Below are 19263 nucleotides of genomic sequence, written 5' to 3'. Positions count from 1 at the left end.
TTTAGGAGGTGATGAATACTGCAACATCTTGAAGGGATAAATGAAGAGAAGAGTTTGGGGAGCTCTATTCTAGACTAACACATTCTCTCTTGAAGACTTTAATTTTTTTGTAAAACATTTGAATTTGGAAAACTGATCAAAACAGTGTATGCCTTTGCAGGGTGGACAACAAGGATATTGAGCGGCGCCGGGAACACTGGATTCAAGTGCGTGCCATTGAGACAAAGCTCAGCCCTTCAGAGTCAAGGTTATTTGACCCACAGTTCTTCTTTAACAAGTTCATGCAGAGGACCAAGGAAGATTGATGACTGTTTTGATTATTTTGTATTAAAATTACCAATGCATACGTGGTGCTCGGATATATATATATATATATATATATATATATATATATATATATATATATATATATATATATATATATATATATATATATATATATAGTTTTTTGAGACTTGCCTTTTCCTCTGAGGGAAGCAGAGAACACCTGAGAATATAGTGATATATATGAATAAAATTATATTACAGAGAAGTACTTGAGGCAGATGTTGACATGGAATGTTTCCAGTAACCATGAGCTGTGTGCAGCAGAGTGCCTGGCATACTGTGTTAAATATCCGTGCTGCAACAACCTGGTCTTGGCCACAGTTGCACAGTGTTACAGTCAATTGATATGACCAGTCATTTCAGAAATTCCATCCATTCTTTATCTGAAAACCCTCCATTTTGTTGACACCATAATTTCTCATGAAAATGGCCTTAACTAGAACTTGATGTGTGTCAAGATAGCACAATAATTCCCCATGCACTCAATGATAGTGTGATTATACTTGCAGAAGTAGGCCAGCATAAATCTTGCAAATAATCACTTCCTATATCATTGTTCCCATATGATAAAATTTTGGGGTAACTGTTGTCTCTTGACAGACATCATTACAGGTGCAAATTGGATGCAGCATACTGTACTCAGTGGTCTTAGAGGACTTGTCGGCCTTACCAGTGTGGACAGTGGTGATAATTAGTGGTTAGGGAGTTGTCATGTTATATGGATGTGACAAAAAGGTTTGTGAGTACTAAGAAGAAGGTAGGGAAAACCTTGTTGGGATGAATCAAAAGTTCACAGTAAAGAATATTTGCTCAAGTGTAAACTTTATTTATTCTTTCACTCTTAAGTAAGTGCAGCAATGCATGATGCAAATGTGCCAATGCCTTTACACCTTGGTAACTCTTGTCACCATCCAGAGCAATGGAATGTCATCCTGTCTCTAAAGATTATTCTTTTTCTAACCCAGTAGCATTGCAGCTCCCTTAGTCTGAAGATGTACACACATGTCAGAACACTCAGTACCAGACAAAGACAGTTGCCCATAAACAGTAATGTTTACAGAATCTCAGACAAAAGATAATGGGCCTTCAAATATCTCTGGTTGTTAGAAATGTGATAAAATCCAACTGTTCTCTCTCTCTCTCTCTCTCTCTCTCTCTCTCTCTCTCTCTCTCTCTCTCTCTCTCTCTCTCTCTCTCTCTCTCTCTCTCTCTCTCTCTCTCTCTCTCTCTCTCTCTCTCTCTCTCTCTCTCTCTCTCTCTCTCTCTCTCTCTCTCTCTCTCTCTCTCTCTCTCTCTCTCTCTCTCTCTCTCTCTCTCTCTCTCTCTCTCTCTCTCTCTCTCTCTCTCTCTCTCTCTCATACATTCATAAAAGAGGATCCTATCAGTGTCTAGCACTGAGCACCTTGTTGGCACTGGTAAAAATTCTACAACAGTACCTTCTATACAGACAGTGCATGGCACATGCAGCACATCCTGTGTAATTATATGCTAATATTTAATGTTAACTGGATGCTAGCTGTTGTCTTGGTGGTAGTGTAAATGGATGTGTGTCAAGCAAGATTGTCACTACCTCCGGCACATGACTGACCTGACCTTGTCCTTATGTGAAATTAACATTCTCACTTGTGTCGATGGTTAAGCAGGGCACAAGGTGAAGCCTTCACTCATCACTTGTTTTGAGTGCCTGCCCTGGAAATGTCATGATTACAAATAAAAGCTTCATTATCTTTAGGTACAATGATTTTTCAGACATGATTGAATGATCTTTTTATCACCATATCTAAAGATATTGAAGTTTTGTCCCCTGTTGATGTAGTTTTGATAGATGTAAAATTGTTTTCCAGTTCATTCACCTTAAAGTCAGACTAGGGTGACTGCTCAAGATATTGTTTTATCTAGTGAGGGAAATGGTTAAATATACATTTTGATCAATGATAATGACTTGTCTCAGAACATATCGATAATTTGGTATTGTTGAACCTTTGATTTCTATTTAATGTTAGTCTGTTGTATACTGAGCTAGATCAAGATAACTAGAAATCAAATGACCTGTTTAAGTATTGGATAGATGTTTGAATTATGAATAGATGTATTTTTTTTGTTTGTCTTCTTTATTACTGATGGAGTAGTTTTAATAACCATATGAACAAACAATAGGTTCCTTTCATGTGACACCATTTGTTGCAAGAAACTGCCAACTGCTTGCTGGAGAAATAGTGTGCCATCAGACTAAAGTGACCCACTGGAGGCAATGAGTGGAGCAGCAAGCATTGATGCTGCAATCATGCGTTGCGGCACCTATCATAAGGCAAATACAGGTAAATTTTATGACCAATTATTAGCTGTGATAATAAAATGTGGTCTATAAAGAGTTGAGACTATAAAGAGAAATTAAGCATTAATGAGCCCTCAGTAGATAAATCTCATGACCCACCCCAGTACAAGGTTGCCTGCAAAGTTGTATTCACAATTCACTAAGCACTTATCTGAACCTGAGTAGTGCCAAAACCTGTGACTGTTCCAAGCACTTTTAGGAGAGCTACTTGAATTTTCACTATTTTAAGTCTAGTTATTTGTATCATGGAGTTGTGAATGTATTTGTGATAATCATAGTTGTTGTAGAAATAAGAAATTGTATGATAATAATGAAAACAAGTGGAATAAGCCATATTAAAAACAGTAATTCATTGGCAAGTAATTTTACTTGCAGCAGTGGCAATGTTGTATCCTCATTGTGTTTTATGCATTCCATATTTTTATGCTGAAATTATCTATTGATATGCTCTTTAGTGAATACAGGTAGTTAAAATAAGAAGTGTACATACATAGATGGCAGTTTAAATGATAGATTCAGCAGAACAGTTTGCAGTAGGCAGTCGACAATGATGTGTTCTGTAGTTCATTCACTTGAACCATGCATCTGGAGCCTAGGCTAGATTTGTAACAGCCCTGTTGCTTCATTGGCTCTGATTGAGCGTATTACTGGACAACCAATCACGTACAACCCTCTTCTGGTCCTGTGAGCAAGAATTATGATAAGATTGCCCATCACGTGCATTGATACCCAGTGGATTCTCCATGGGCGATTTAAAGTGGTATGACATGTTTTCATAAAAAGCTCTGTGCCTCACTTATATTTATCTGATGGACAATTTGCTTGTGACATTCTGTAGGAGAGGCTTTTCTCTATATGGTAAGATGGTTTATTCAGAAAATCTTTAGATAAATGCTGCAAATAACATAAAAAAATTAGTTGTATAAAGATTTTGCTTTTGTTCTTTCACTTTGTAATGTCTTTATTTTTTGCTTCACAGACATTTAGTAAAAAATATTTGAGCTATGCAATCATTGCTCTATCTAATGGTATGAACCAAAATGGTCTATTTTGTACAGAAGAAGAGTCTAGGTGAATAATACAGAAGCATATATCAGGACATCATGTGTGAGTGGAAGTGACAGTGCATGTGAGCAAAAGAGAGCAACCAACCAATCAGTGGGGCTGGTACAGATCTAGCCTAGGCTCCAGATGCACGGTTTAAGTGAACAGATTATAGTGCAAGCGATTTGCTTCGATGCTATTCTTAAGGTTTAGACTGGAATTACCATTTATTATGCTCATCAGCTCAGTAGTGATTGCAGGTGATCAGAATAAGTAATAGCAATAATATAAGAACACACTGTAGTCTAGTCAGAACTGTATCACTGTAGGTCACTCTCACATTGATAGAGCAACTCTCACTTTTAATTGTACTAGATGGGTCAACATGCTGCTTAGTGACTTGAGGAAGTAACTGAAAAGTTCAAAAGTTGTTGGAATGTTATTTTAAAGCAACTACGTGATTTCCTTCAACATCTAGTGTTGCATTTTGGAAACTATGGTGTACTTAAAGGGAACCTATTGTCTCATTACTGAATGTACTTAAAAAGTTTACATTTCTTTCTCTATGTATTTCTAGTGATTTCATTTCCATCAAGAAATCCATATGAAGTATAAGAACTGTAACCAATGAAATATTTTGTTTTGAGTAGAAATATTTACCCTACATTGAAATTGTGGATCATTTATTGTTAATTGAATAATTTAGTTACACACACACACACACACACACACACACACACACACACACACACACACACACACACACACACACACACACACACACACACACACACACACACACACACACATTTGAGTGGCAAGAATTGTTGCCACCTGCTCAGTAGGCAAAGCCCAGCCTTATTCTATGTTACACAGATGCTGATATATGAGGCATTAATAACTGGGCATAGAACATTAATGCAAGCCAAGTTATTATTGGTAGTTTCCTATATGATCCATAGTATGTCTCCTCAGCCCATCACCTTACCTGACAGGGAGAGTGAATGCCACATAACACCATCCTGCCTCCCATAAAATGGGATTTAAATCTATTTCTGGCGCTCCCGTCATCTTAGTCATCACAGAGATGACTTTTCTCCACAAAATTCTCCTAGTTTTTAATCATGTATTGGTGTTTATTTCTTGACAATATAATGTTAGTTGATCTTATTTTCCCTGAAGGCTTGTGAGGTCGTCTTTCAGTGTTACCTTACCAGTTCTCCACAGCAGCAGCTGTGGAGAACTGGATGTCCTGGATGTCCTCAGCCCAGCCATTCACAACGAAGATCCCCTGCCAAGTGGAGATATTAAGTTGATTTCTGTTTTTAGGTGCATTGTTCATTTCATGTTTTCCATTCCTAGTGTTGAAACATACATGTTGTAGAGAAGACCTTTTTATATCAATTCTGTAGAATAATTTAAGGTGCAAATAATGTTAATCTCTTTAAATGAAGTAAAGCCTCTACAATACCTGGTGCTTAACAGCTAGATTCTGCTTTATAATGTAGCTTTAATTGTTTTTTTCCCTTTAGATATTTAAAATTAATTCACTATGTTTATCTTATCAGATTTTATATAAATACAATTAATTTAATTTGTAAATACATCCAGTACCATACTGCCTTTTTCACAGATAAAGTTATAACTTGCTTAGCAAGTAATACCCTGAATTTCAATTTCCTCAATGTTTACTGTTTATTTATTTATTATTATTATTTATTATATTATTATTATTATTATTATTATTATTATTATTATTATTATTATTATTATTATTTTATATATATATTTATTATTAGTTTTTTTTTTTTTTTTTTTTTCTGTAATAACAGCTCAGGACCTAATATGTTTTTACTTCAGTCCTCAGCAATGTTGGAGGGTGTGTGGGATGGTGCTTTGTTCCCTCATTGTGGGCATATCACATAGGTATGTATTTTATTATTTTCTTAAATGTTGGAAGTTAATCAAGGACCAAAAAAAAAAAAAAAAAAATTGATCGCCACTCTGGAATGAATGGAATTCCGCAAGGCTTGGCCTGCCTTCTTTTAGAGGTTTTCTTGTACTCCTCTCTTAAGGATGCAAATTGTGAGAAAAGAAAAGGGAAAAACCAGGCAGAGTTCCAGTTTACCAATGTACTATGATCTTGGATTCATCTTAGTGAAGATATAAATGTATTATGTGATAAAGTTGATTAAAGAATCCGTGCTAAGTAGCTGAGTCTATATAGTTCTGCCAGAGTCATGAGAGAACACTGCACCTCTTACCAAGAAACTCCTACAAACCAAAATTTTACTTTCAATCTTCTGAATGCATGCCAATTACTGTGCAAGAAAGCTACCCAACTCATGGTATTGGTGGTTGGTAACCTCTCACTGTTACTAATAATACAGAATACTTTAGGAAAAGCAAGGTAGGTAAATATCACAGTCTCCTTTGTCATGGAGTGGTCCACCACAGACTTAAAAAGATGAAAGGTAGACATGATCATAGTCTGGTGCATTATAAATTTGTATTGTATATACTATTAAATAGATTTGCTGTTAAGTAGCATGACAGAAATCATTTGAGTGATGAGTATATTCATTAGCCAAGAGAATGGAGCAGCAACAAAGAGAAGAGCTGTTCATCGCTAAAACTTCACAACACATAGGAATGGCTTTGCATGTACAGCATTTTCCTTTCAGGAAAATGCTGAGAGATTACTTTCCACCTCACTTGTTTCCTTTAACAATCTAAATTTAGAACTAGCTGCAAGGAATGTAGTGATACATGCATCATCAACATAAGTTGTACCTTTGTTTAATTCATAACTTCAACTCTCAAGTCACTGTTTGTCAGCAATTTATGCACAATATGAAAAGAAAACTTTTTTTTTTATATATATAGTTTACTGAATACAAAATAGACATTTATAATTATATAAAATTAAATATCCCAATCAGCAGAAATTACGCCACTTAGGAAAGTGATACTGAAGAATTTACAAAGTTGTAATTTATGTACATATAAAATTATGAACTGCCAAAACGATGATTTGCTGCAAGTGGTATTCGTGTCACAACTAACAAGCTGGACTGTCATAAAAAACTTTTCACCTGTCAGATTAAAACCAAGATCCATCAATCTGAACTATCAGAGGAAGAATCATGCCTCTTCTTTTTCTTCTTTTTCTTCTTGCTTTTTTTCTTTGGTTCAGAATCTGAATCACTACTGTCATTGACTTTCTTCTTTTTCTTGCTTTTTCTCTTTGGTTCAGTATCAGTGTCACTGCTATCACTGACTTTCTTCTTCTTCTTCTTCTTTTTCTTCATTTCCTCCATTGATGAATCAGAATCACTTAAATTTCTTTTTCTCTTATTTTTCTTTTTTCTGTCTTCCACTGAACTTGCACTGTCACTTGAATGCTTCTTTGATTTCTTTTTCTTCTTTTTCAAAGATTTCTTGAGATGCTTTAGCATTTTTTCCCTTGAAGCATTATCCTTCATTGCAATCTCTTCTTCCAGGTCACCATAGTCCTGTTTATTTGAGTTGTGCCTCTCATGTCTCTCATCCCTCTCCGTCCTTCTGGCAAAGGACTCATTCCTCTGGGAGTGTCTTTCATTAAAGTGACTCCTATGAGAACCATTTTGGTCATCAGGTTCTTGATGACTATGCCTTCTGTCTGCATTGAAATTCCTATGTTCTGTCCCATACATCCTCCTCCCCTGAGGCTGGTGGCCTTGTGGAGGTCTTTTATGTCTCCCTCTCGAATGACTATTGCTGTTGTGTTCTTGATTAGGCTGAAATCTCTCCCGCCCCTTTCTCTCATCCATCTTCTTTCCATCGTCGTCAAAATACTCAACCCCTCGACCCTTTCCACGCCACCTGATCTTGGACACTGACTGGCTGAAGTCCACGTGAATCCTGCGGTCATCTATCAGTACATTGTCCATCTTGAAGTAGGCATCCTCGCACGACTTTGTCTCAGCAAATTCAATGAAAGCATACTGAAGAGAATTGTTGGTCACTCTATCACGTATCACTTCACATGTGTTAATCTTGCCAAATCTACTGAAAATTATCTCCAAATCCTCTGATGTTGTGACTGGATTGAGTTTGCACACAAATAAGACATTTTCTGGAGGGGCCATCTCAGCATCAGGCAAGTCTCCGACCATTTCTAGGATTGTGGCTCTGGCCTTAGCTTCCTTCTCTTGAATTTCTTCTTGGATTTCTGTAAGAGATTTCCCTTCAGTGTCATCAATAGCCTCATCTGCAGCGATGTAATCAGACTCAAAGACAGCTGGTGTTGGCTTTGGACTCTCTGCAGGAAAGTGTAGGTCCTTTGGGTCAGGGTATGGGTCGTCCAGCACCACAGTGTGAGAGATCCTGACATCCTGGTAGGGACGGTACTTTTCGTCTGTCAAGGTTTGGTTGAGTCTATTGATAACCTCAAGACCTTCCACCACCTGGCCAAAGACAAGATGCTCAGAGTCCAGCGAATCCAAGTCTTCTCCAAGAGTGATGAAGAACTGGGAACCAAACCTGGAAACACAAAAATTATGGTAAAAAAAAATAATAATTAGCAATACTGAAGTGTTCCTCAAGGTCATTTTTTTTTTAAATCTCCATAAATATAAGTGTACAAATATTGATGTCTATCAGTATAATGAAAAGAATCCATTAAAAGGAAATACACAAGACTATAAAAATAAATCCAGATTGAAACCATCATTGTAAAGGTATGGCAAATGAAAACAACAAGCAAGAGAAAACTTACAAGTGGTTGCCACAGGACACCATGGACACTGTTCCAAGCTGGCTGTGTTTCATGATGGGAAGTTTCTCCCCCTCATAGAACCTTGCCTGATCTCCATACATCTTCTGGAATATGCTTTCACCTAAAAAGAATCAAATGAGTGGGAATAAATTGGTCAAGCATTTTAATGAAACAAACAGTAAAAACAAAAATAACTCAAACAAAACCAATATCTTGTGTATATCACAGGCAACACTAATCACCATATTTGGCCTTGGATGATACATTCTAGTGTATATCACAGGCAACACTAATCACCATATTTGGCCTTGGATGATACATTCTAGTGTATATCACAGGCAACACTAATCACCATATTTGGCCTTGGATGATACATTCTATGAGTCTTCCCACAAAAGAAAGCACTTCATGCCCCTGACCTCCTTTTCCTGATGCTGATGGATCCCCGGTTTGAGCAATGAAGTTCCGCTGAATACTGAACATCAAGCAGAAGTTGTAGTATTTCATCTTGCACAGTTTCAAGAAGTTCATACATGCTGAAACACAAAATACAAATCAATGGCTGTTTTTTATTTTGTATTTTTGTTGATGGAAAACCATAGATAGTAAAGCATGCAGCAAATTTTATTTCAGGTGTTCATTTTTGTAGTACAGTGGAACCTCGGTTCTCAAAATTAATTAATTCCTGAATGTCGTTTGAAATCCGAAATATTAAAAAACTGAAACTATTTTTGCCACAGGAATCAATGTAAAATGGATTAATCTGTTCCCAGACACCAACCTACCCTGTCTTAGTGGCTTATGACAGATGCTCCCACAGCCAAGATGGCTGCTTCACAACATCTCCAGCTCACAAATTGTTTATCCAGACTACTATGAGTCTTCCCACAAAAGAATGCACTTCATGCCCCTGACCTCCTTTTCCTGATGCTGATGGATCCCTGGTTTGAGCAATGAATGAACTTGGTGACACAGAACTCATCAGAAGATATTGGTCAGACTGTGCAAGTATTCTCTTTGTCATCAATCTAGTGAGGGAAGCCTTACAGAGGGATATGGAGAGGAGCAACCCACTTACCACCAAAATATAGGTGATCATAATGCTTAGACATCTTGCTGCTGGGTAAAGCTACTGAACAAATGCAGTTGTGCAGTAGTGATGGTGTTGGGGATCACTGAGAGATCGGGATCACTCCTAATCACTAAAAACTGTTTACATCAAGGGTTTTCAATGTGATCACATTTACTTTATTTCAAAAATTGAATTACTATCTTACACCCTGTGTCTCTCCTCCAAATATATATAAAATGAAGTAAATATTTAGAGAAACTACAAATTAGTAATATATGGTAACTTTTGCTGTCTTTTAATATCTGAAATAAAAAAAAAAGTTCTAGAACTGAATCATGGTACCACAACCAAAAGCAATAACGAGTTTGAAATTTTGTTCAAAACCAATTTGTTAGAAAAGGTAGGTCTTCGGTAACTGAGGTTCCACTGTAATTCCTTTCATGTTGCTGCACTTACCTTAATGTCAATGACTATTTGAAAGCTTTAATATATATATATATATATATATATATATACAATGACTTGTGGAAACTTATTTCAACAAAATATACTATGATAATAATTAAAAAAATAAATAAATAAAATAAAAACAAAGCCCAGTTTGAATCCAAGAATAAAAAATACATAAAATACAAATCAGGTACATATCAGGTGCAACATAAGCAATCATTATTTAAACATGTACTGCTTAAGTCACTACTCACTTCTGGGTCTGGCCTCAGTGTGCAGGTCTATTGTAATGTCCCCAATGGTGGTCTCAATCACAACCGACATCCCTGTGGTAACTTTTTCACTTCCAAAGCTTCCTTCTTTGTCCTGTGGTTTTATGACACACCTCTCCTTTCCTGATCTCACTGGCAGTGAGGCATCTAGAGGATGACACAAATGTTTCTGGTAATGCATGAAACTTTTGGGTACAGAACTGTTAGGTGTATTGCAGACAAGAGCATAATTTGTACAGCATCTCCTCTTCCTTACCTACGTTGTACTATTAGTGTTACTGTAAAAATATTGATCCATCATACTTAAGGTAGGAGAAGGTATTAGTTTTAGGTATATATTGAAAGAAAGAAAAAAAAAAGCTCAACAGAGAGGAGAGAAGTGGGTTATTTTTTTACATTTATTGCAAGGTCACCAAGCCTTCTACACGACATGTGAGTTTTGTGCTTGTATGTTACATAGATGTGATTTCCAGATTAACCCAAAAAATTACATGTACACAAAAAGGAGAGTAGGAAGTCAACTTTTTTTCTTTTTCTAGTCTACAAAGTATTTAAGAGATTGTTCTAAAAGCTTAAAGGGTACTGTACTCATATCTAAAAGGGATAATGTTGAAATAACATTTGCGTTAATGAGTCAATTCCTCCATCTATCAACTTGACACAACCTTCCAGACAACTATCCCCTCTTCTTCAATGACACTCAACTGTCCCCCTCTTCTACACTGAACATCCTCTGTCTGTCCTTTACTTATAATCTGAACTGGAAACTTCACATCTCGTCTCTAGCTAAAACAGCTTCTATGAAGTTAGGCGTTCTGAAATGACTCCACCAGTTTTTCCTCACCCTCCCAGCTGCTAACTCTGTACAAGGGCCTTATCCGTCCATGTATGGAGTATGCTTCACATGTCTGAGGAGGGGTTCAACTCATACTGCTCTTCTAGACAGGGTGGAATCAAAAGCTTTTTCATCTCATCAACTCCTCTCCTCTAACTGACTGTCTTCAGCCTCTCTCTTATCACCACAATGTTGCATCTCTAGCTGTCTTCTACCGCTATTTTCATGCTAACTGCTCTTCTGATCTTGCTAACTGCATGCCTCCCTTCCTCCCGCAGCCTCGCTGCACAGGACTTTCTTCTTTTTCTCACCCTTATTCTGTCCACCTCTCTAACGCAAGAGTTAACCAGTATTCTCAATCATTCATCCCTTACTCTAGTAAACTCTGGAACTCCCTGCCTGCTTCTGTTTTTCTACTTTCCTATGACTTGAATTCCTTCAAGAGGGAGGTTTCAAGACACTTATCCTTCAATTTTTGACTACCGCTTTAGACCCTTTTATGGAACTGGCATCTCAGTGGGGTTTTTTTTTTTGGGGGGAGGGGATTTTTTGTTATCCTTGGCCAGTGTCCCTCCTACATTAAAAAAAAAAGAAAAAAATCTGACAGCAAGGTTATGTTAGGTTTAGCTTCATTCAGTTCATTAATTTCACTGCTGATCCCTCCACTGTGTTCATACCATTTGAAGAATGTTATGTTTCGCTAAAAGAAAAAAAAATTAGTGTCCCACAACCCTCCTAAAAGGTTGTAAGTGATAATAGAAAATAGTACTACAATATTTGAAGAATGAACTCTGCCACCTAACGTGACAACCAAAACCTCATTTTTATTTATTTATTTATTATTATTATTATTATTACTATTATTATTTAATGTAAGAGGGGCACCGGCTTAGGGCAACGTAAAGGGAGTGGAAAAAATCCCACAGCAGCCCCTAAAGGCTGGGAAAGGAAGGATTAACCAGAACTGAAGGATGGGTGTCTTGTAATCTAACCTGTCGAAGGAGTGCAGATCATTAGAAAAGGAAATACAGAAGCGGGCTGGGAGTTCCAGTGACATGCAGTCTTGGCTCAGCCTTGAATAACATGCAGTAGTCTTACCCTCACAGTTCTTAGCAGTGGCAGGGTTCGTGGGGTGTGCTCTGGGGCTCAGGTTACGCAGCAGGGCCCGTAACAGGTCATAGCAAGAGAGGAACAGGGTAGACGCGAAACTCTTCACGCAGACACGAGTGGCGGCAACGTTTTGTTTTGTTTGTTTCTTTGGCCCTTGGGTGATTAGGATGAGCGTGGTGGCATTTGGCATTCCCTGGCACACTATGCAGAGGCTTAGTTATTAAAATTAATCATATGAGTTTCTGTTATTTTATTATTGTTATTTTGTTACTTTAGTTATTGATTGTGACATTTATCATGCTCTTTCTTCGGCCTTCATTTGGCATTCACTGACACTATACGTGTATGTACTGCAAAACTACTTGCAAAGATTAATTTTGCGAACTTGTATTGTATTTATCGGTATTATTTTTCTATTTTGGTTATTAGTTTCGAAATTTATGACGCTCATTCTTCGGTTCTTATCTGACATCCCCTAACACGCTAAAGTAAAGAGCTACTTGGAATAGTTGATCATATGAATCATTACTTTTATTCGTATTGTTTTTCTTTTATTTTAGATATTATTTGTGACAACTATCACACTCTTTCTTCGGCCTTATGGGCTGGTTTTGTCTACATTTAGCACAGAACAAAAGGGAAATGGGATAAAACTAAAAAAAAAAAAGTATGATGGATTAATGAAAATAATAATAATGATCATAATAATAATACAGAAAACAAGAGTGAAGGACTGGAGAAGTACCGAGATGTAAGGGGACACACACACACACACACACACACACACGACCAACAAGCGAAATTCTGTTCAAATGTAGAACAAATCCCTTAAAACTAAATGAAAGGAAGAGATCTACAAGTGAAAACACAGAATGTATCTGGTTATGAAAATGAAAAATTATCACACTTTCATCTTTCGTGTCTTGCCACAGAGTGACAGAATAATAGAAAATTACAACAACCCTACCAAGAAAAACTGAGATAATCGGGGAAATGTTATTTGACAACAAAAATCATAAAAGAAACAAAACAACTTCGCACAAATTTTGGAAAATAAAGAAAAAGAAAATAAGAGATAAAAAAACAATAATATAAACTAATAATTGCATAAATACAAGGAAAAGACCCAGACAGCAGGAAACACGTCAGATAGACCTGTTTTAAAGGCCATTCTCTCAAGTCCCGACCCACAACTGAACACGGTATGGAAGGGACCGGTGTGAAATTTAGCGGTGAGAAAAGCAAGGCCAAGATAGTAAATAGGTCAGATAATGAAAGAAATTCAATGTGGAGACTCGGAGGGAATGGGTTGCAACAGACAGATGAATACAGGTATCTGGGGATGTGGCTGAGTCCGAATGGCTGTGTGAAGCCGAAGAATGAAAAGATAAGCATGGTGAACCAATGGGTAGGTCGACTAGGAAGTAAGTATGACGTGATGAGAGAAGTTTGGAAGAGCGTGGCCGTTCCGAGCATTATGTATGGTATGGATGTGATTCCATGGGATGAAAATTAATTAGAAAAGTTAGAAGTAGAACAGAGTAGTTAGAATGGCACTGAATACACCAAGGTATGCAGCGATAGAGGCTTTGAAGGTAGACATGGGCTGGAGTATGTTTTAGAGACAGACATGTAAAGGCAACCCTGAGATACAAGGCTAGATTAGAGCGAATGGATGATGCAATATTAGTGAGAAAGGTGTTTCTATGGAATATTAGGAGTAACAGGAGGGGGGAAAAAGTGTGTTAGGAAGGCAGTAAAGAGTGGCTTGGAAACTAGTTGGAGCTTTCAGCGGTTTGAGGGGAGACATGTTAAGAGTGACTGGAGTATGATTTTTAGAAATGGAGGGGGTCTAGAATGGGATGTAAGAAAGTGGAAGAGTGAGATAAATAGAGTAGTGAAACGTGTGGGACTGAGTGAAGGGAAGAATAAGATGGAACAAAAGAATACTCTGGAGTGGTAAAAAGAGAAAGAGGCCCCAATGTGTGAAAAGTGGTATGAGGGAAGCCTGGGGAGTGATCTCTTCCGAGCGAGGGCACAGTGTATGGATGTGAATGCAAGGAGTTACAGATGGTCTGAGTTCCGAAGCAAAGTGTGCCAGATGTATGACATGGGAGAAGATGTGACTTTGGAGTATGTGATGCTGGAGTGTGCAAAGTATGCCAGAGACAGGAATGAGATGATGCAAGTGGTGCTGAGGGAACTGGGGAACGTCAGAGTAGAGAAGACAGGAAGAAAATGGATAGTGGTGCTGCTGGGATTGTGTGGGGAGACGAATGAAAGGATGATTGAGGCTGTGATGTAGGAACTAGTGGTGTGATAGATGTTGTATGACTCTATATGCCGTTCTCTGTTTGTCTTTCTTTTTTTACCTACAGGAAAGCCGATGCGAAAGCCTGGCTTGGGAGGAATCCTGATCCTCCTGTAGGATCAAGATCAAAATCAAGTAATATTAAGAAAAGAGACTAACCAGGCAAGTAAATGTGTGAAGATTGGCTGTATGAATGTGAGAGGATGGGGTGTGGGCAAGTTTGAGGATGTATGCAAGGAGCTCAGGGAGTGGAGGTTCGACGTAGTCGGGCTCACTGAGACTCACCTGAGAGATGATGTACGAATGGAGGGATGCGAGTATGTTATGATTGGAAAGGGGCGTAAGGCACAGGAAACACTGGGAGGAGGCGTAGCCCTACTCTACAAGAAAGAAAGAGGACTGAAAGTAGAGGAAATTGATGTGGGGGAGTGTACAGGTAGTGAGGATGTGCTTGCAGTCAGAGTGGAATGCATGGATGTTCGTGGCAGACCAGAGAAGGTGGTACTGGTGGTACTGGTGGTGGTGGTGGTGACTGTCATGGGTGAAAGAGCAGAGAGGGAAAATAGGAGGAAGTATGACATACTTAAGAAAGTTGTGAGAGAGCATGGAGAGGAGAGAGTGCTAGTTATGGGTGACATGAATGCACATGTGGGAATACTGGAGGAACAGGTGAACAGGAATGGTGAAATGCTTGGAGAGTTTGTTGATGAACTGGAGCTGGAAAATCTGAATGTTACTTTGGCTGAGGGGCGTGTGACTTGGAGTGCAAGAGAGCAGGAATCGGCAATTGACTACGTGTTGGTGAATGGAAGAATGCGTGAAATTGTGTCGCATATGTGGATAGATGAGGATGGTTTGGTTGATATTGTGTCTGGTCACAACATGCTGATTGTGGAGTGCTTGATGCAGGGTGGGAATGAAGTGAAAGTGGCAAGTAAGAAAAAGAAGTGGAGACTGAGAGATGTAGGGTGGGAGAACTTTCAAGTTGATCTGAGTGAGAGAAGCTGGGACGACGAAAGTGTGCATGACGTGGAGCATCTGAATGAGAAACTGATTGAGGACATGAAGGGTGCTGCTGAGAACCAGATAGGGCTTGTGAGAGTAGGTAGAAGAAAGAATGTATGTAAACCTTGGTGGAATGATGAAATCAGAGTGGCTAGGAAGGAGCGAAAGAGAATGACTAGACAGTGTAGATGGCTGAGGAAAAAGAGGCATGAAAGCAATGAGGCAGAGAATGAGTATCAGAATGCATGGGCAGCGTATGAGACAAGACGAATGATAATGAATGCTAAAGTGAAGAGTGAAAGGAGTGTGATTCAATCTTTAAGGGAAAAAGGTATGGAAGGTGGCCATGAATGGTACAAGTTCATGAGAGGTGAGAATATGTCAGGCAGTGTTGGTGTGGAGAGTCTAAAAGTGGAGGGTGTAGTTATAACAGAGAAGGAGGGAATCAGGGAGGCAATCAAAGGGTTCTGGGAAGAAGTAGGTGGGGTAGGTGAGATGTTTAGTGTGAGAGAAGGATGTGTAACACTGGAAAGGAAGAATGCAGATGAACTGGATGAAAGAATCAGTAGGGATGAAGTGGAGAGGTGTGTGAGAAGGCAGAAGAATGGCAAGGCAGCAGGTCCAGATGATATACCCTATGAATTCTACAAGAATGGTGGGGAGGTAGTGATAGATAGAATGACTGGATTATTCAACCGAGTGTGGGATGAAGAGAGAGTGCCAAGAAAGTGGAATGAGAGCCGAGTGTGTCTGTTGCATAAGGGGAGATTTAAGAGTAAGAATGAGCTGAAGAACTACAGGCCAATTGCATTAGTGAATACAATAGATAAAATTTTCAGTGCAGTGTTGAATGAGAGACTGTGTAAATGGATTGAGAGAGCTGGAGTGCTGGGTGAAGAACAGAATGGTTTTCGTGGGGATAGGAGAGCTGAGGACAATATGTTTGTGGTGAACGAAATGATTGAGAAGAAAAAGAAGGATGGGGGTAAATTGTACCTAGGTTTTCTGGATATAGAGAAAGCTTATGATAGAGTGAACAGAGAAATGCTAGGTAGAGTCTTAGAAAAGATTGGATTGAGTGCAAAGATAGTTAACATAGTGCAAAGTATGTATGTGGACACAAGAGCTATATACAGACTAGGAGACATAGAAACAGACTGGGTGAAGAGTGAGAGAGGAGTTAGGCAGGGCTGTATATTGTCACCAACCCTTTTTAGCCTGTATACAGAGGAGCTAGCAGCCAGGATGAGAAGAATGAATGTAGGGGTAAGTGTGGGGAATGATGAAGTATGTGTGCTCCTTCATGCAGATGACGTAATTGTTATGAGTGAATCGGCAGATGAGCTTCAAAGTTTGTTGGATGTGGTGGATGGCTATGGTAAAGACTTTGGAGTAAGGTTTAGCAGTGAGAAAAGCAAAGTAATGATTGCGAATAGGTCAGAGGATGAAAGTAATGTGGTATGGAGACTTGGAGAGAATGAGTTGAGACAGGTGCAAGAATACAAGTACTTAGGGATGTGGATGAGTCCTAGTGGGTGTGCAAAGGCAAAGAATGAAAAGATAAGTATGGTAAACCAGTGGGTAGGTCGATTGCGAAGCGCGGCAAGGATGAGAGCAAGTAAGTATGATGTGTTGAGAGAAGTGTGGAAGAGTGTGGCTGTGCCATGTATAATGTATGGTATGGATGTGATTGCATGGAATGAAAGTGAAATTGATAAGTTAGAAGTGGGCCAGAATAGAGTAGCAAGGATGGCACTGAGTGCACCGAGGTGCACAGCAGTTGAAGCCTTGAGAGGTGACATGGGATGGAGCACCTTTAGAGAAAGACTCACAAAAGCCACACTTAGGTACAAGATTAGGCTTGAGAGAATGGATGATGCAAGAATAGCAAGGAAGGTGTACCTGTGGAATGAAATTGGAAGCAAATGGAGGAAGAGATGCATGAGAATGACAGACAGGAATGGATTGCAAGTTGTGTGGGCGATAAGAATGGCAGGGAGGAATCAAAATGAGCGTGAATGGGTGGTAACAAGAGGAGGCAGAGTGGGAGCCGAATGGGATGTGAGAAAATGGAAAAATGAGATAGACAAAGAAGTGAAATGTGTGGGACTGAATGAATGGAAGAATGAAATGGAAAGAAAGAAGACCCTGGAATGGTACAAGGAGAAAGAGGCCCCGAGGTATGAAAGGTGGTATGATGGAAGCCCGGGAAGTGATCTCTTCCGAGCGAGGGCACAGTGTATGGATGTGAACGCAAGGAGTTACAGGTGGTCCGAGTCCGGCAGCAAAGTGTGCCAGATGTGTGACATGGGAGAGGATGAGACGGTGGAACATGTGGTGCTGGAGTGTGTGAAGTATGCCAGAGACAGGAATGAGATGATGCAAGTGATACTGACTGAGTTAGGGCATGATAGGAATGAAAGAGTGGAGAAGACAGGAAAGGAATGGATGGTGTTGTTGCTGGGATTGTGTAGAGAGGCGAATGAAAGGATGATTGAGGCGGTGAAAGAATTTCTGGAGAGAATGTGGCGTGCCAGATGTATGAACAATTAGGATAGAAGATGCTGTTCGTTTCTCTTTTTTTTTTTTCCCTTCTACAGGAGTTGCTGATCCAAAGGCCTGGCTCAGGAGTGATCCTTACTTAGGGATGTGGATGAGTCCTAGTGGGTGTGCAAAGGCAAAGAATGAAAAGATAAGTATGCTAAACCAGTGGGTAGGTCGATTGGGAAGCACGGCAAGGATGAGAGCAAGTAAGTATGATGTGTTGAGAGAAGTGTGGAAGAGTGTGGCTGTGCCATGTATAATGTATGGTATGGATGTGATTGCATGGAATGAAAGTGAAATTGATAAGTTAGAAGTGGGCCAGAACAGAGTAGCAAGGATGCCACTGAGTGCACCGAGGTGCACAGCAGTTGAAGCCTTGAGAGGTGACATGGGATGGAGCACCTTCAGAGAAAGACTCACAAAAGCCACACTTAGGTACAAGATTAGGCTTGAGAGAATGGATGATGCAAGAATAGCAAGGAAGGTGTACCTGTGGAATGAAAGTGGAAGCAAATGGAGGAAGAGATGCATGAGAATGACAGACAGGAATGGATTGCAAGTTGTGTGGGCGATAAGAATGGCTGGTAGGGATCAAAATGAGCGTGAATGGGTGGTAACAAGAGGAGGCAGAGTGGGAGCCGAATGGGATGTGAGAAAATGGAAAAATGAGATAGACAAAGAAGTGAAATGTGTGGGATTGAATGAATGGAAGAATGAGATGGAAAGAAAGAAGACCTTGGAATGGTACAAGGAGAAAGAGGCCCCGAGGTATGAAAGGTGGTATGATGGAAGCCTGGGTGGTGATCTCTTCCGAGCGAGGGCACAGTGTATGGATGTGAATGCAAGGAGTTACAGGTGGTCTGAGTCCGGCAGCAAAGTGTGCCAGATGTGTGACATGGGAGAGGATGAGACGGTGGAACATCTGGTGCTGGAGTGTGTGAAGTATGTCAGAGACAGGAATGAGATGATGCAAGTGATACTGACTGAGTTAGGGCATGATAGGAATGAAAGAGTGGAGAAGACGGGAAAAGAGTGGATGGTGTTGTTGCTGGGACTGTGTAGAGAGGCGAATGAAAGGATGATTGAGGCGGTGAAAGAGTTTCTGGAGAGAATGTGGCGTGCCAGGTGTATGAACAATTAGGATAGAGGATGCTGTTCGTTTCTCTTTTTTTTTTTTTTCTCCTTCTACAGGAGTTGCC

The 19263-nt window shown here is 39.4% G+C and overlaps 2 protein-coding genes across 11 annotated transcripts in view; one reads left to right on the top strand and one right to left on the bottom strand.

Moving 5' to 3' along the window:
* LOC135105717 (phosphatidylserine synthase 2-like) overlaps positions 1-4515 on the top strand; it is a 35942-nt gene extending 31427 nt beyond the window's left edge. For 8 of the 9 annotated variants that reach the window (XM_064014140.1, XM_064014137.1, XM_064014139.1 and 5 more), the window contains one exon: positions 161-4515. In XM_064014140.1, the coding sequence (XP_063870210.1) occupies positions 161-305 (145 nt within the window). In that variant the 3' untranslated portion in view covers positions 306-4515. The remainder of the gene's footprint in view (positions 1-160) is intronic. The other variant, XR_010270977.1, reaches the window with a different exon arrangement.
* Positions 4423-12409, bottom strand: LOC135105716 (peptidyl-prolyl cis-trans isomerase sig-7-like). Of its 2 annotated transcripts, none has more exons than XM_064014131.1 (5): positions 12193-12409; positions 10242-10406; positions 8885-9001; positions 8466-8586; positions 4423-8230 (listed from the first exon to the last, which is right to left on the bottom strand). In XM_064014131.1, exons 1-5 carry the CDS (start codon positions 12392-12394, stop codon positions 6826-6828), a joined length of 2010 nt encoding a protein of 669 aa, XP_063870201.1. In that variant the 5' UTR covers positions 12395-12409; the 3' UTR covers positions 4423-6825. The 2 variants fall into 2 exon arrangements, with proteins under 2 accessions (XP_063870201.1, XP_063870202.1); XM_064014132.1 differs by having other exon boundaries at positions 12199-12409.
* Between the last annotated feature and the right edge of the window lie 6854 nt (positions 12410-19263).

Source organism: Scylla paramamosain, chromosome 12 (genome assembly GCF_035594125.1).
Source record: "Scylla paramamosain isolate STU-SP2022 chromosome 12, ASM3559412v1, whole genome shotgun sequence".
Classification (NCBI taxonomy): domain Eukaryota; kingdom Metazoa; phylum Arthropoda; class Malacostraca; order Decapoda; family Portunidae; genus Scylla; species Scylla paramamosain.
Note: the sequence above shows the minus strand (reverse complement) of the source record. Positions and strands in the feature narration are given on the sequence as shown.

What these genes read in the sequence shown, in the direction of transcription:
- LOC135105716 (XM_064014131.1), bottom strand. Translation starts at nt 12,394, where the DNA reads ATGCCAAATGCCACCACGCTCATCCTAATCACCCAAGGGCCAAAGAAA. An exon ending in CACTGAGGCCAGACCCAGAA is followed by an intron (nt 9,002 to 10,241) that starts GTGAGTAGTGAC and finishes TTTGTGTTTCAG; the next exon opens with CATGTATGAACTTCTTGAAA. An exon ending in ATCAGCATCAGGAAAAGGAG is followed by an intron (nt 8,587 to 8,884) that starts GTCAGGGGCATG and finishes GATTCTTTTTAG; the next exon opens with GTGAAAGCATATTCCAGAAG.